General features: G+C 33.4%; 1 protein-coding gene across 1 annotated transcript; it reads left to right on the top strand.

Moving 5' to 3' along the window:
* Positions 1-7,302: 7,302 nt before the first annotated feature.
* On the top strand, positions 7,303-14,729 carry nfu1 (NFU1 iron-sulfur cluster scaffold homolog (S. cerevisiae)). The gene is made up of 8 exons (XM_007234755.4): positions 7,303-7,433; positions 9,085-9,185; positions 10,138-10,273; positions 11,202-11,268; positions 11,496-11,613; positions 12,736-12,799; positions 13,049-13,223; positions 13,690-14,729. Exons 1-8 carry the CDS (start codon positions 7,375-7,377, stop codon positions 13,732-13,734), a joined length of 765 nt encoding a protein of 254 aa, XP_007234817.2. The 5' UTR covers positions 7,303-7,374; the 3' UTR covers positions 13,735-14,729.
* The last annotated feature ends 475 nt before the right edge of the window (positions 14,730-15,204 follow it).

Raw genomic sequence — 15,204 nt, 5'->3', positions numbered from 1 at the left:
TCAATCTTGTCTTTGTTTTCCTTTACACTTTGCTGTTTATATTTCATAAACAATGGGTCAGTTATTAACCCATTTAATCTCAGTTTTCCTAGACATGAAAATATTCAAATTTTCATTCGCAAGAAAAAAAGGAGTTGGATGCAGTTGATTTTGTGCAGTTATCAACTTTTTATATCCCAGCCCAGTTAACACTTTTAACACTGTAAAACAGTAAAAGCACATTACTATTATTAAAAACATGGTAAGCATGTAATAATATGGTAAAACATGGTAATATGTTAAAGTAAACAGTAAAAATATCAAAACATGGTAAAAAAAAAAAAAAATCAAATCAGGGTAAACATGGTACAATGATAAACATGGTAATATCGTAGTAAACACTGTAAAATTGTGTTAAACATGGTAAAATGATAAAATATGGTAAAATAAAAACATGGTAATAATCGTGTAAACATGGTAAAATGATCAAATGATAAAAACATGGTAAAATATTGAAAAACATGGTAAACATGGTAATATTATAAAAATATTATAAAATTATAAAAACATGGTAAAATTGCGGTGAACACGATAAAATTACCCTAGCACCTGCTAAGGGACTGTGCCAATCAGCTCTTGGACGTAATGGTAGAAATCTTTTACCCTGGCATGGTAAAATCGTGGTAAACATGATTATAATATTATAAAAACATAGTCATGGTAAAAATTATGAAATCAAGATAAACATGGTCAAATTATAAAAACACTGTAAAGTTGTGTTAAACATGGTATTATAAAACCATGGTAATATTATGAAAACGTGTTAAAATTATAAAAACATGGTAAAATTGTGGTAAACAGGGAAAAATTATAAAAACATGGTAAAATTGTGGTAAACAGGGAAAAATTATAAAAACATGGTAAAATTGTGGTAAACAGGGAAAAATTATAAAAACATGGTAAAAATGATAAAAACATGGTAAAAATCATGGTAAACATGGTAAAATTATAAAAAAAATGGTAAAAAATTGTGGTAAACGGAAAAATTATAAAAACATTGTAAAATAATGGTAAATATGGTTAAATTATAAACACATGGTAAAATTATAAACACATGGTAAAATTATAAAAACATGGTACAATTATAAAAACTTATTAAAAATTATTAAAAACATGATAAACATCATAGTAAACATGGTGAAATTATAAAATCAGGGTAAACAGGGTTAGGTTATAAAAACATGGTAAAATCGTGGTAAACATGGTAAAATTGTAAAAACGTGCTAAAAATCATGGTTAACACTGTACAATTACCCTTAGTCAGTCAGCACAAGGTGCCTCGTGCTGCATATGAACATGGTAAAATTGTTGTAAATATTGTGCAATTATAATAACATGGTAAAATCATGGTAAACATGGTAAAATTATAAAAACATGGTAAAATTATAAAAACATGGTAAAAATCGTGGTAAACATAGTAAAATTATAAAAACATTGTAAAATAATGGTAAATATGTTATTTATAAAAACATGGTAAAATTTTACGAACATGGTAAAATTATAAAAACATGGTAAAAATCATGGTAAACACAGTAAAATTATAAAAACATTGTAAACTAATGGTAAATATGGTAAAATTATAAAAACCCGGTAGAATTATGGAAAACATGGTAAAATCATAAAAACATGGTAAAAACCGTGGTAAACATGGTAAAATAATAAAACATGGTAAAAATCATGGTAAAAACAGAGAAATTATAAAAACGTGGTACAATTATAAAAACACAGTAAAAATCGTGGTAAACATGATAAAATAATAAAACATGGTAAAAATAGTGTTAAGCATAGTAAAATAATAAAAACATGGTAAAAATCGTGGTAACACAGAAAAATTATAAAAACATGGTACAATTATAAAAACAGGGTAAAAATCGTGGTAAAAATGGTCAAATAAAAAAACATGGTAAAAATCGTGGTAAACATGGTAAAATTATAAAAACGGTAAAAATCGTGGTAAACGTGGTAAAATTATAAAAACATTGTAAAATCGTGGTAAATATGGTAAAATTATAAAAACATGGTAAAAACCATGGTAAACATGGTAAAATAGTAAAACATTGTAAAAATTATGGTAAACACAGAAAAAATTATAAAAACGTGGTACAATTTTAAAAACATGGTAAAAATCGTGGTAAACATGGTACAATTATAAAAACATGGTAAATTTTAAAAACTTACTAAAATTATTAAAAACATGGTAAACATCATGGTAAACATGGTGAAATTATAAAATCAGCATAAAAATCAGGGTAAACGGGGTAAAATTATAAAAACATGGTAAAAAAATAGTGCTAAACATGGTAAAATTATAAAACCGTGGTAAACATGGTAAAATTAAAAAAGCATAGTAAAAATCATGGTAAAAACAATTAAATCAAATAAACATGGTAAAATAATAAAAACATGGTAAAATTCGTGGTAACACAGAAAAATTATAAAAACATGGTAAAAATCGTGGTAAAAATGGTAAAATAAAAAAACATGGTAAAAATCGTGGTAAACATGGTAAAATTATAAAAACATGGTAAAATCATGGTAAACACGGTAAAATTGTGTTAAACATGGTATCATAAAAACATGGTAAAATTATAAAAACTTGGTAAAATTATTAAAAACATGGTAAGCATCATGGTAAACATGGTACAATTATAAAAACATGGTAAAATTATAAAAACATGGTAAACATCATGGTAAAATCGTGGTAAACATGGTAAAATTGTAAAAACATGCTTAAAATCATGGTTAACACTATAAAATTACCCTTAGTCAGTCAGCACAAGGTGCTGCATATGAACATGGTAAAATTGTTGTAAATATTGTGCAATTATAATAATATGGTAAAATCATGGTAAACATGGTAAAATTATAAAAACATGGTAAAAATTGTGGTAAACATAGTAAAATTATAAAAACATTGTAAAATAATGGTAAATATGGTAAAATTATAAAAACACAGTAACATTATAAAAACATGGTAAAAATTGTGGTAAACATAGTAAAATTATAAAAACATTGTAAAATAATGGTAAATATGGTAAAATTATAAAAACACAGTAACATTATAAAAACATGGTAAAATTTTACAAACATGATAAAAATCGGGGTAAACATGGTAAAATTATAAAAACATGGTAAAAACCATGGTAAACATGGTAAAAGAATAAAACATGGTAAAAATCATGGTAAACACGGAAAAATTATAAAAACGTAGTACAATTATAAAAACATGGTAAAAATCGTGGTAAACATGGTAAAATTATAAAAACATACTAAAAATCATGGTAAAAACTGTGAAATCAAATAAACATGGTAAAATTATAAAAACAAGGTAAAAATCGTCGTAAACATGGTAAAATTGTGTTAACCATGGTAATATAAAAACATGGGAAAAAAAATTAAAAACATGGTAAAAAATCATGGTTGACATGGTAAAATAATAAAAAAAACAATGATAAAAACGTGGTAAACGTGGTAAAATTATAAAAACATGGAAAAATTATAAAAACATTGTAAAATTGTGGTTAAATATGGTAAAATCATAAAAACATGGTAAAAAAATAAAAAAAACATGGTAAAAATCGTGGTAAACGTGGTAAAATTATAAAAACATGGTAAAATTATAAAAACATTGTAAAATTGGGGTTAAATATGGTAAAAGTATAAAAAACATGGTAAAATTATAAAAACATTGTAGAATTATAAAAAAAACAGGTAAAAATCGTGGTAAACGTGGTAAAATTATAAAAACATGGTAAAATTATAAAAACATGGAAAAATTATTAAAAACATTATAAAATCATGTTAAACATGGTAAAATTATCTCCTCTCTGAGGAGAACTGAACGTGTTACAGCAGAAAATCACTTTTATTTCTGCATACATAAGACCTAAAACATCATCAGATTTTCACTTATGTCCCAAAAGTAGACAAAGATAACTTAGTTAAAAACACAGTTAAATTAATCCCCTATAACCCATAGTGTTTAACTGTGTTAATCCTGTTATTTATACACAGTCACTTGTTATATACCTAGGAACCAATAAAGTGAAAACACACACATTATCATAGTTTTTTTTTTAGGTCTTTGGTGTTTTGAGTTAAATCGCGTTACTAAGCAACAGTTCGGTTTAGAAGGTTTAGATTTGAATATTGAAGCTCACTTTGGACTGAGAAGTTCAAGGCTGAACACGAGCGATTTTGATCTGCGGATTATCCTCAACTCACTTCACCAATTCTCACTCATTTTCACTCTTTTCTCAATATTTCTCATTAATTTCTTATTCATTTCTCTCGTTTCTGTCAGTGTTTCTCACTATGCCTTTCCCAGTGTATTTTTCAGATGGGGCTGCGGAGCTGCTGGACTTCCTGGACTTGCTGGATCATTTCTTCCCCCGTTTCCCCAGACCAAACCTTCGTGCTCTTCTTCAAGGTAAGAAACATGAAGCTCCTATATTTAAATACTGAAGTGAAATAGAAACAGGAGCCCGTTCAGCCCTGTTCACACAGCACTGCGCTTTCAGAACCGATAAAAAACGCTTTCTGAAGAAAATCAGCACTGTTACTAAAGTCCCAAACTAAAGTCCCAGTACTGTGGTCCGGATGGAGAGTTTAATCACTGAGGAGACTCTGAGGACAGCTTTTTTACTCTCAGTTCTTCATGTGATTCAAAATGTGATAGAAAGCTTTTTCTCCTCCACACTATTGATTAGAGCTTCAGTGATAAATCAGCATTTTCAGTACAGGATCAATAAATCAGCATTTCTACACTAATCACACATGTTGGATCCGTTCAGTACATGTAGAAGTGCTGATATTCAGTATGTGGAATAAATGTACTGGAATTCTGTGTAAAAATAGGTGATGTTGTGTTTTCAGTACCCGGAGTTGCTACAGTGGAGACCTTGGTGTTCCTCTGTCCATCCTTTCCTCTCCTTAGGCCGGATGGATTTGCTCAGTTACTGTACCTCCCAGATGTCGGTGAGTTTCTTATCAGTCTAGATCTCTTTCTCTAAATATTACTAATAGAACAGAACTATGTGCAGCACATAAACAAATCAGATCTGTATATAAAAGCTGTACATGTGCAGTTGTACTGGATTAAACAGTAAATTAGTTTTGATGGTTTGAGCAGAACTGATGAGGTCTATTTCTGTTTTTTTTTTTGTTTATCTGCAGGTCTGTTCTACCCCACTTTCTTCCCCCTGGTGTGGGAGGACAGAGCCGAGTACTGGGAGTGGCGTCTGAGCAGCCATGTTGCCCACCTGTGCTACATGGATCTGCTGTGGAGAGCCTACCTGAAGACCAGGGTCCCCCCAACTGCCTGCAGACAGCTGGAGCCTCGACCAGACAGGGACCACAAGCCGGGGGGCCACAGCATCGCTCTCCCTGAGGACGACTGCGGACCACCTCGCAAGAGACGCCGCATCTGATCCAACCTGTATCCTTAATTTATTAATCTGTATATGTCTATTTATTACTGATAAGTTTACTTTATATTTGTACAGTCAATAAATTAACTAGCTATATTTTTATAGATTAGATAAGTTTACTTAATCATTTTATAAAGTTTCATAAGTTTACCTAATAATTTTAGAGCTCATAATTTAATTATATATTTTTATAGAGTTCATAAGTTTACTTTATAACTTTTATAGTGTTCATAAGTTTCCTTTGTCCTTTTTATGGAGTTAATAAGTTTCCTTACCATTAGACTTTAATTAACTATTTATTTGCTTAATTACCTATTTGTCTAATCAACAATATATTTGTTAAATTACCTATTTATTTACTTGTTTAATTACAATTTATTCATTTAATTAACTTTTATATGCTTAATTAGCTTACTTAAGACCAGTTACCGACCAATATAAAAGTACTGTTTTTTGCATTGCTTAATCCTGTTTCTGATTACTTTATGTTGTAAAAACTTAAAAACGTGTAATATGCGCTTTACAAATAAATAAATAAATAAATATTATTATTATTTCTCTAATCACAAATTCAAATAATATTTAGTTATTTAAATTTTTAACAACAATTTTAGATATTTCACAACATTTACAGCAGTTTTTAAACTTTTATTTTACTTTAAATGTACTTTATTAGATTTAAATCTTTAAAAATATTAGCTTTTAAAACGTAATATCTTTACACATTTTCAAAATTATTTTTGAATTCTCTAAAATTTAAATGTTCATATAATCAGTATTAAGCATTTAAGAATGTTTTTTATGAATCTTTTGTTATTGTTAGTATATAGTTTTCTTTCTGACAGATTATTATTAATAAACTCTATTTCAACCTACATTCTGTCTCATGTCTTTTGTTTCTTATACCTGTTTGTAAACATTATCTACTTAATTGTGTGTCATGTTATTTTAGCAATGATAGCAGATATACAAGCAATTTAAGTGCTCTACAAAAACTGTATGGATGCACTAAACAGTTTTGATTTTAATTAATTTACGATTTTAAACCTCTCATAAGAAATTCAGTTATCTAGTGTGCCATCAGTCCAAAGAGATCATCACTAGCCCTTTATATATGAGTCAGTGTAACTGCTTAAAGACATGACCAAACATTACAGGAAATCAGTGAAATCAGGGAAAAGCTAGCTTCACACAGACGGTACATGTGGGTCATTTTGTAAAAGAAAGACTAAAAGTGTAGCCACTATGCTCTCCTCTAATAGCATGTGGTCATCACAGAAATCTCTGTATTGCTGTACATTCATCTACCTTAAACTACCTTAAACCTTATATGGGCGTTGCGATGAGCACATCACACAAGCCATTGAAGACACGGCTAACACCATACACCGCAGGAAAGCGCTGCTTATTATCTGCCTTTTAAAGCTCTAATACAGACTAGACTGCTCAACATTACTGAAAGAGTTTTCACATAATTTAATGATCCTCTGTAAGTTAAAATATTAATCCAAAACGCGATCCGGATGGAGTTCTCTGGTGTAGCGCAGGAACGAGTCCGCAGCCATTGTCTGCCACTGTGCTGTGACATTAAGCATTAGCTTAAAGCTAGCATTTTCCTAATTATTACCCCTAAACGATCTCAAAATTCAGAGGACCCAGTGTTGTTTAAGTATTTAATGTAAATATAAACAGAATAAAACGTACAGGTTTCTAAACATATTTATTTACTACAGAATGTAATAGAGGCGAAGAGAGGTTTTTTTGTAACTTGTAAAGACAGTCGTTTTTTGCTCTTGCTGTAGATGGGGGTATTGGCCGCTGGAGGGCGCTGATATTTCTTGCTGAGAATATCGGGTCGGCCGGCAGTGAAACTGCGCATGTCTTGTCCGCTGTGTCCTCAGGAAGCATGGCGGCGTACAGGAGTTCGGGAGTGCTGCGTACCCTTCCTCCGCTGCTCGCGGCTCTGTGAGTCCCTCTCTCCGTCTGTTAGAGCTGCAGGGTTCCGCTGTAGACCCGCGGGTCTTAGTGCAGGGCCTGGCCCGGTCTGTGAGCGAGGCTGCGAGGCGGTGCTGAACCGGCCTGAGTGACGCAGGGAGTTTTATCGGCTCTGTTTACATCAGTGAGCTGACTGTAGACTCTCACACTGCTGAGTTTATAAACATCATACTGGGTACCTGATTACCCAGTGAAGTTTGTGTGTGTGTGTGTGTGTGTGTGTGTGTGTGTGTGTGTGTGTGTGTGTGTGTGTTTATTGTATTAGATGCACTAGCTAGACTATGCATATACCAGCCTTACCAATTTGACGTTAAACAAACTGGTGATGCAGGTGGGTAGGACTGCCACGATAACCAGTTTTTGAGCAATACTGTACAAGTCAAATGTTTGGACACCTTCTAATTCTTCTAATTTATCTCTACATTGTAGATTAAAAGTAAAGATGCTGAGAAATCTATTTAAGGTGACTCCACCTCATGAAGCCACTAAGAAAATACCAAGAGTGTGTAAATCTGTCCTTAAAGCTAAATGTGGTATTTAATCCATATCTTGACAGGATTAGTTTCTGAGGGGGTCCTGGGGTATTTTTTTTTCTTTTGTGGGGGCCCTATGTGATTTTAATCCCGCCCGGAATGACCATATATATGTTTTAAACGGTCAGGCTGAGTTACCTACTGTTTTTCTCTGAACTCCGTGGTCCTCCGTTAATTTTTGGTTCGTTTGAACGCACATCTCTGAGTTTTGTCACCTCGTGTTTAATAAAATAGCTATTTGTCCACTGCCACGCACTGTAATTGTACTTTGGGCCCCCGTTTCCACAAAGAGCCACGTAAACACAACAGACGAGTGCTAATGAAGGAGCTACTGAACGCAATGTCACGTGACCGAGAAAGAAAAAAAAACTCACTGGTCCTCCTGTTTTTCCAGTTGCAAATTTTGAAATATTTGACACAAATTTCCCCCTGAGAAACTAATCCCGTCCGGATAGGGCTTTAGATGAATCTAAAGTTTGAAACATATTCTGATTTGTTTAACACTTTTTGTTTACAAATTAATTCTGCACATTTTTGAAAAGCTTTAATGTTGTATCTATTAAATTTGCAATCTAAAAAAATAATAAATTAAGAAAACACATTGGTACTGTATATTGTACCAAAAACATTAACAATAGACAATTTCATTACACTTCATGTCATGATTTCTTGTAATGATGACAGAACAGCATGGTAGCTACATACCGTAGTTAAAACAAAAGTTGTCATACTGGCTCAGCTACAATGGACTATTGATGTCTGTGAAAATGTTGTGGATATGTCCTACAAATAAGAATAGTGTACATTTTCTTTTTTGTATTAAGCAGCAAAAATTGATATTTGTATAATTGTATAGTATTTGATATTGCACATCATGTAATTTGGCTATTGCACATTTGTACATTGCTAATAATACTGAAACGATATTTATTGCAGCACTAAAGAGCAAAAACATATTTGTACATATGCTTCCAAAATACATAATATATTCATTAATCAGCTCATAGTAGGCTGTGTGTGAATACAGCCTTTATTCAGGAAGAAGAAAATGCTGTTTAAAAGGTTTTCTTGTTTATTGTTCTTTATAGAAGAGGTCCTACATGCAGTTATCATGCAGCTGTGCTCAGCAGGCCTCGCTTCAACACTGTGGTTATGAGGACATTACCACAAGCACCAACATCCATGTTTGGTAAGTACGGATAAACAATATTATATAGCTCTGGAAAGAAATAAGAGACCACTTAAAAATGAGTTTCTTTGGTTTTACCAAATTGAAAACCTGAAGAGGAGGACGGATGTTCACAAGCCATCAAACCAGGCTGAATTGTTAGAATTTTTGCACCAGGAGTGGCATGAAGTTATTAAAAAGCAGTGTGTAAGACTGGTGGTGGAGACCATGCCAAGATGCATGAAAACTGTGATTAAAAAAACTGTGATTTATTCCACCAAATATTGATTTCTTTACTCTTAAAACGTTATGAATATTAACTTGTTTTCTTTGCTTTATTTTAGGTCTGAAAGCTCTGCATCTTTTTTGTTATTTCAGCCATTTCTCATTTTCTGCAAATAAATGCTCTAAATGACAATATTGTTATTTGGAATTTGGGAGAAATATTGTCCGTAGTTTTTAGAATAAAACAACAATGTTTATTTTACTCAATTATATACCTAATAATAACAAAATCAGAGAAACTGATTTAGAAACTGAAGTGATCTCTTAATTGTTTTCAGACCTGTTTTTTCAGGTTTCCAGATCTTTTTATTATTTCTGTAAATTTTTTATTTATATTTATTTCTGTCAGTTGTAATAATTAGCAGTGTTAAACTGCTTTCTCAACGCTCTTACTTTAAAACGCTGTTTAGATTATCAGCACCAGCTGACTGTATGAATGTAAACATGATGTGTATAATGCAATACAATTTTACAAAGTAAAATGTCATCTATTTGTTGTTAGTGGTCATAGGCACGGTGGGTGTGGGATAATATATTGTGCAGCCACAGCAGCATTGTTTCAAAGATTAAGTTTTAGTCTTATTTGTTTTAGTTGTTTCCACTCAAAATCCAGGACTCATTGTTACAGTGACTTATATTGTGCTTCATTGATGAGAATGGAACACTCTCTCTCTTCCAATTTCTCTAGTGAGGAACATGTTCATTCAGACTCAGGACACTCCAAACCCGAACAGTCTGAAGTTTCTCCCCGGCCGCATCGTGCTGGAGTCGGGGACGATGGACTTCGCCTCGGCCAGAGATGCCTTCTGCTCCCCACTGGCCAGGTGAGGAAATATTCTATTCATTATTATAATGCAAACTTACGCACTTTTTTTTCATATAAAGTAACCAAAAATATTGCACTGTCTAATTATTGCACTGAATATTTGGCAATGAAAAGTGCTTTTTTTGAAATGTTGGCCAAATATTTTTGATATTCAAATGTTGCATCCCAAATTTCAAAGTGAAAACCTGATTAATTTATCACAGTGAGCAGTGAAGTTTGTTATAGGTCATATTGTAGTGTTTAACTTTTTTTTAATTGCTTAAAAAAAAAAAAATCAAACATGAATCAAAGTTAGCTAAAACCAGACAAGATGGCACCCTGTAGCCATAGGGCAGTGAGAAGACTAAGCTAAAAACACATCGCTTTTTGACCGACGTGGAACCGGCACTGTTTTGGTTTACAAACTTTATTTTGAACCATTTGCTTCGTTTCCACCAACAAAAGTAAGTTCTGGAATTCTGTGCAGTGCCCTCTGTTGATGATGTATGATGTGACAATATAATGGTTCCACTAAAACTGGTGGAAACGCATGCTGGTTGGCTGAAAAGCACCACCGTTCTTATGAGCCTAAACTGAACAAATTCATTTTGTGAAAAAGGGCCAACAGGAACTTTAATCTGTCATTAAGCCCAGTAAGTAATCCAGCTTAGAAAAACAGTTAGCTAGCATCGCTGGTAAACTTCTACATCCTAGCTGAGAACGGCAGCATTAATTTTGAATGGAGACTAGCTGCTGTGTTTGCAATCATTGTTTCAAATTAAATGCCCTCTGCAGGGTTTTGATAAAAAGTGGCAAAATAAATATAAACCTGAAAAAAATAAAATAACACATGGTTTTCAGTATATGACTTTCAGGCAGAATGTATAAAGCTAGTATTTTCTCATATAACTTAATGAGTCAATAACCAGAATATGTGCTCTCTGCAGGCAGTTGTTCAGAATTGATGGAGTCAAAGGGGTCTTCCTGGGTCCAGATTTCATAACCATCACGAAGGTACCATAAAATTACACTAGTATTCAAAGATGATGAGATTGATGATAATGTACAGATTCAACACAACACAGGAAAAAATGTTATAATCCTTTGTGCTTTGTATCCTTTGCGTGTCAATGCAAGATTGGGATGCATCATCAGTAGTGTTCCATGATACATCCCAAACAACACTTATGATGCATCCCAAAATACAGATAATTAACGGTAGATCTCTTTGCTGATATCAGACTAACTCGGATGCAGAGTGGAAGGTGATCAAGCCGGATGTATTTGCTACCATTATGGATTTCTTCACGTCTGGACTTCCTGTTGTTTCTGAGGATGCAGTTCCTAGTGCAGACACCGGTAATGTTTTCATATTTACATGCACTTCTTCCGACTGCTGCAGAACGTTGGAGTTATTTGGTAATCCTATTAACATGTTTACATGTTTACAAGTGGTCCAGTGGTTTTAAGCGCTGCCACTATGATTGGGAGATCACTGGTTCGAATCCTGCTCATGTAGCTTGCCATCAGCTTGGTGCACTTTCATCAGTCCTAGGGTGATGTCGATCAGCCCAAGGCGTCTTTGAGCGGATGTATCGCTGCACTTTCCTCCGAGCGCGCTGTTATGGTACTCGGCAAGTTCGAAAAAAAGACGGTGATTGGCTTCATGTGTCGAAAGAGACGTGCTAGTCTTCACCGTCCTTGTGTTGTGGCATCACCTGTGATGGGGGATATACAGCTGAGTAGCTGAATGGTGGGACAATTAGCCTAGCTAAATTGGGAGAAGGGGGGGGGGGGGTTATGTAATCGTTTAACACATACGCTGACTGAAAAATCAAAGAATGCTCTGTTTAAGAGGATTCACGGACTGAGAAATGTGGTTTACAAAGCTTTTCATCTCTCTACCAGATTTCCTAATCTGATTTTTAGACCATACTCAAATCAGAGTATGTCTTTTACATGGCTACTCAAATAAGCACATAACTGCACTGGGGCTACAAACTATTTAAATATGTCCATTCACTTAGCACATATAAGACAAAAGACAGACCTGTACACCCATAAGTATCTAATTGGCCAATCACCCTTTAGTTACACAGGTTGGAGCTGACAGAAAAGCTACTGTAACTCAGATAACCAAAGCATTTTAAAATGCATAACACATCAAACGAGGTGTAAGGGTCACATCATCAGATCACCATGTTGCATTCCATGTAGTGATCTGAATAAATTGCTTAATAAATGCATACTATCTCAACAAGTAAAGGAAGCCTATATGGAAGTTTACTCAAGCCATAGCGAACTGTTAGTTCATGTGAGGTAGATTTTCATGTGAGACAATATTTCTGTAAATACTGTTATATTAGCTACTGAAATGATCAAAAGTGCATTACACAACTGAAAACAGTAACAGCAGCAACTATAAAGTCTGGATCAGTTATTAGAGAAAACATTAACAACTTTAACAACTTTATTTTTCAGCCCCCTCAGATGATGATGATGAAGTCGTGTCTATGATCAAAGAGTTGCTAGACACACGGATTAGGTACTGTTACACTCATTTCTCTGTCTGTTTTACTTCAGAGTACAATTGTTTTATCTGTTTTTTTTTATTTGATCTAGGTTTAAAGCAGTTATATGAGGCAAATTTACCTTAAAGTGCAAGCATTGCTCCAAAGTCTAGTATAAAATCTTTGGGACAAATACTTTTGTCTATGTAGTTTACTCTTCTGATTAATGCCATGTTGGTACTATGTTTTTGGTAAATGACTCAAAATTATGTCTTCCATCTCAGACCCACAGTGCAGGAGGATGGTGGGGATGTGCTGTATCGCGGGTTTGAGGATGGTATTGTGAAGCTGAAGCTCCAGGGCTCGTGCACCAGCTGCCCCAGCTCCATCGTCACTTTAAAGAATGGCATCCAAAACATGCTGCAATTCTACGTCCCTGAAGTGGAGGGTGTGGAGCAGGTAAGAGAATTTTAACAAAAGAAAAGTTAATGGAGACCATTTATTGTTTCACATGTAAAGCTAACCAGCTTGCAATATTTATACTGTATTAATATTATTTAATATCTTTTTTTAAAAGAATAAATCAGATTTACATGGTTTTCTATTAACCCCATATGTAGTTTGAGTTAAGGCATGTTTGGTAGGTGGAGTTTACACATTTAGTTATTTTGGAGCTACAACATGTATGTAGCTAACAAATAGGCCTGTCACAACAACTACTATATTTTTGGACAGTATAATTTCCCATAAATTATTGCAAGGATTGATATAATTGCAACCAATAATATGTATAACTGTGTAATAATGCAATTAGGCCCTTTTAAAGATATGATGAGGGCAAAGGGAAAACTATCAAGCCAGAGTTAGTAATAAACTGATCAATTTCTTATTTTCATCTTATTGATCTCTGTGCTCCTTTCATCAGGTGAAGGAGGAGGTTGAGGATGTGGAACAGGAAGCCCAGAGATGAGTGTTAGCCAGAAGGAGTATTTCATCTGGACTACATTCCAGTCTCCTACAGTTCCCAGCAGCCACTTCTCTCACCACAATCTAACTAAGTCAGAGGAGGACTAAAACTCAATTTTGCCATGTTTAGTTTATTTTGACTATTTTGAGGGGGGGTGTAATAAAGCCAAATAGATATTGTCACTGTCACAAACAAATCTTGTGTATCTAAAGCTCTACACTGACGGGATTCGTTTCTCAAAGTGACGTCCATGACAAATATTTACACTTCTACTCAGTGTTAAAACTTTTGCATCTGGACTGCAATTGAAAAAAAACAGGAGGACCAGTGAGGGTTTTTTAGGCTTTGTCACATTGTGTGTTCAGTAGCTTCTCCATTTCCACTCGCTGTTGTGCCCAATGTGTAATCACGGTGCATAGCAGTGGACAAATATCTGTTTTATTAAACGCCAGGTGATGAAGCTCAATGTTTGTCTGGATGAGATTAGGGCTGACAGTTGTTCCTTACATTGTATTGGAATTTCACAGTGAATGGTTCTGTAGAAATTCCCCAAATTGATTTGGAATAAAATCGTTTTACACTGACTTTTATTACAATTTATAAAGGGTTTTCCTTCTCCTGTAAAATTTCTGAAGAATGTGACGACAGTGACAGTATGCTCAGGGGATCCGTGCTTTTTTAGATAATTGCATCTAAATCTTAAAAGAAAATTGTGTGACATGCGTCATTGCTCAATGCAAGTTTTTTTTTCCTGTCATTATACTGTATTAGGTATATGTATATTTAAGTTGGGTGAATGCATCTTGTTTAATGGTAATATTCTGCTCTCCTGATATTTATAATGCTTTCAGTGTTCCACCTAATATTACCCAACCCTGCAGTAACTCGAGACGCACAAAAATAACAGTGGATATGGCCTGTCCACATGTATATTTGTTTTTAATTCAATGTACAGATGTAGAAAATGTGTGTATTAAGAGCAATAATAAAATTGACAAATTCAGACAAAATTGATGAATGTTTTCACTTTTTTAAGTATTATATTATATTATATTTTATTAAAGAAGTAATTTTAAGAATGGTATACCTTACACTGAAGGTACATTACAAAATATATTCAGAAAACAAATACACATTAACATTAGGGGTGGGAATCACAGGGCATCTCAAAATACAATATTATCACGATACATGATATCTTCATATTCTGATTCACTAATACCAAACAGGAATCATGTTTTTGCTATTGTCAGTTTCACAGAAACAATATACTTCACTGCAGTTTTTCCATTCTACACTGACAGGCCAAAAAGTCATGAGACAGCAGCTTGTAAGTTAATCATAAAGTGTATCATCAGGGATTGATTAGGGATGAAACCTTTCTAAGTTATGAATGAAAACATGAAAAATAGCTAATAGATTGACACTAATAATAGAAGGACACTAAGCACATTTTGTGTATATTAAATGTGT

This window comes from Astyanax mexicanus, chromosome 12 (genome assembly GCF_023375975.1).
Source record: "Astyanax mexicanus isolate ESR-SI-001 chromosome 12, AstMex3_surface, whole genome shotgun sequence".
Classification (NCBI taxonomy): Eukaryota; Metazoa; Chordata; class Actinopteri; order Characiformes; family Acestrorhamphidae; genus Astyanax; species Astyanax mexicanus.
This window is presented reverse-complemented; position numbering and strand designations above follow the sequence as displayed.

What these genes read in the sequence shown, in the direction of transcription:
- nfu1 (XM_007234755.4), top strand. Translation starts at nt 7,375, where the DNA reads ATGGCGGCGTACAGGAGTTCGGGAGTGCTGCGTACCCTTCCTCCGCTG. An exon ending in TTCTGCTCCCCACTGGCCAG is followed by an intron (nt 10,274 to 11,201) that starts GTGAGGAAATAT and finishes TGCTCTCTGCAG; the next exon opens with GCAGTTGTTCAGAATTGATG. An exon ending in ATTTCATAACCATCACGAAG is followed by an intron (nt 11,269 to 11,495) that starts GTACCATAAAAT and finishes TGCTGATATCAG; the next exon opens with ACTAACTCGGATGCAGAGTG.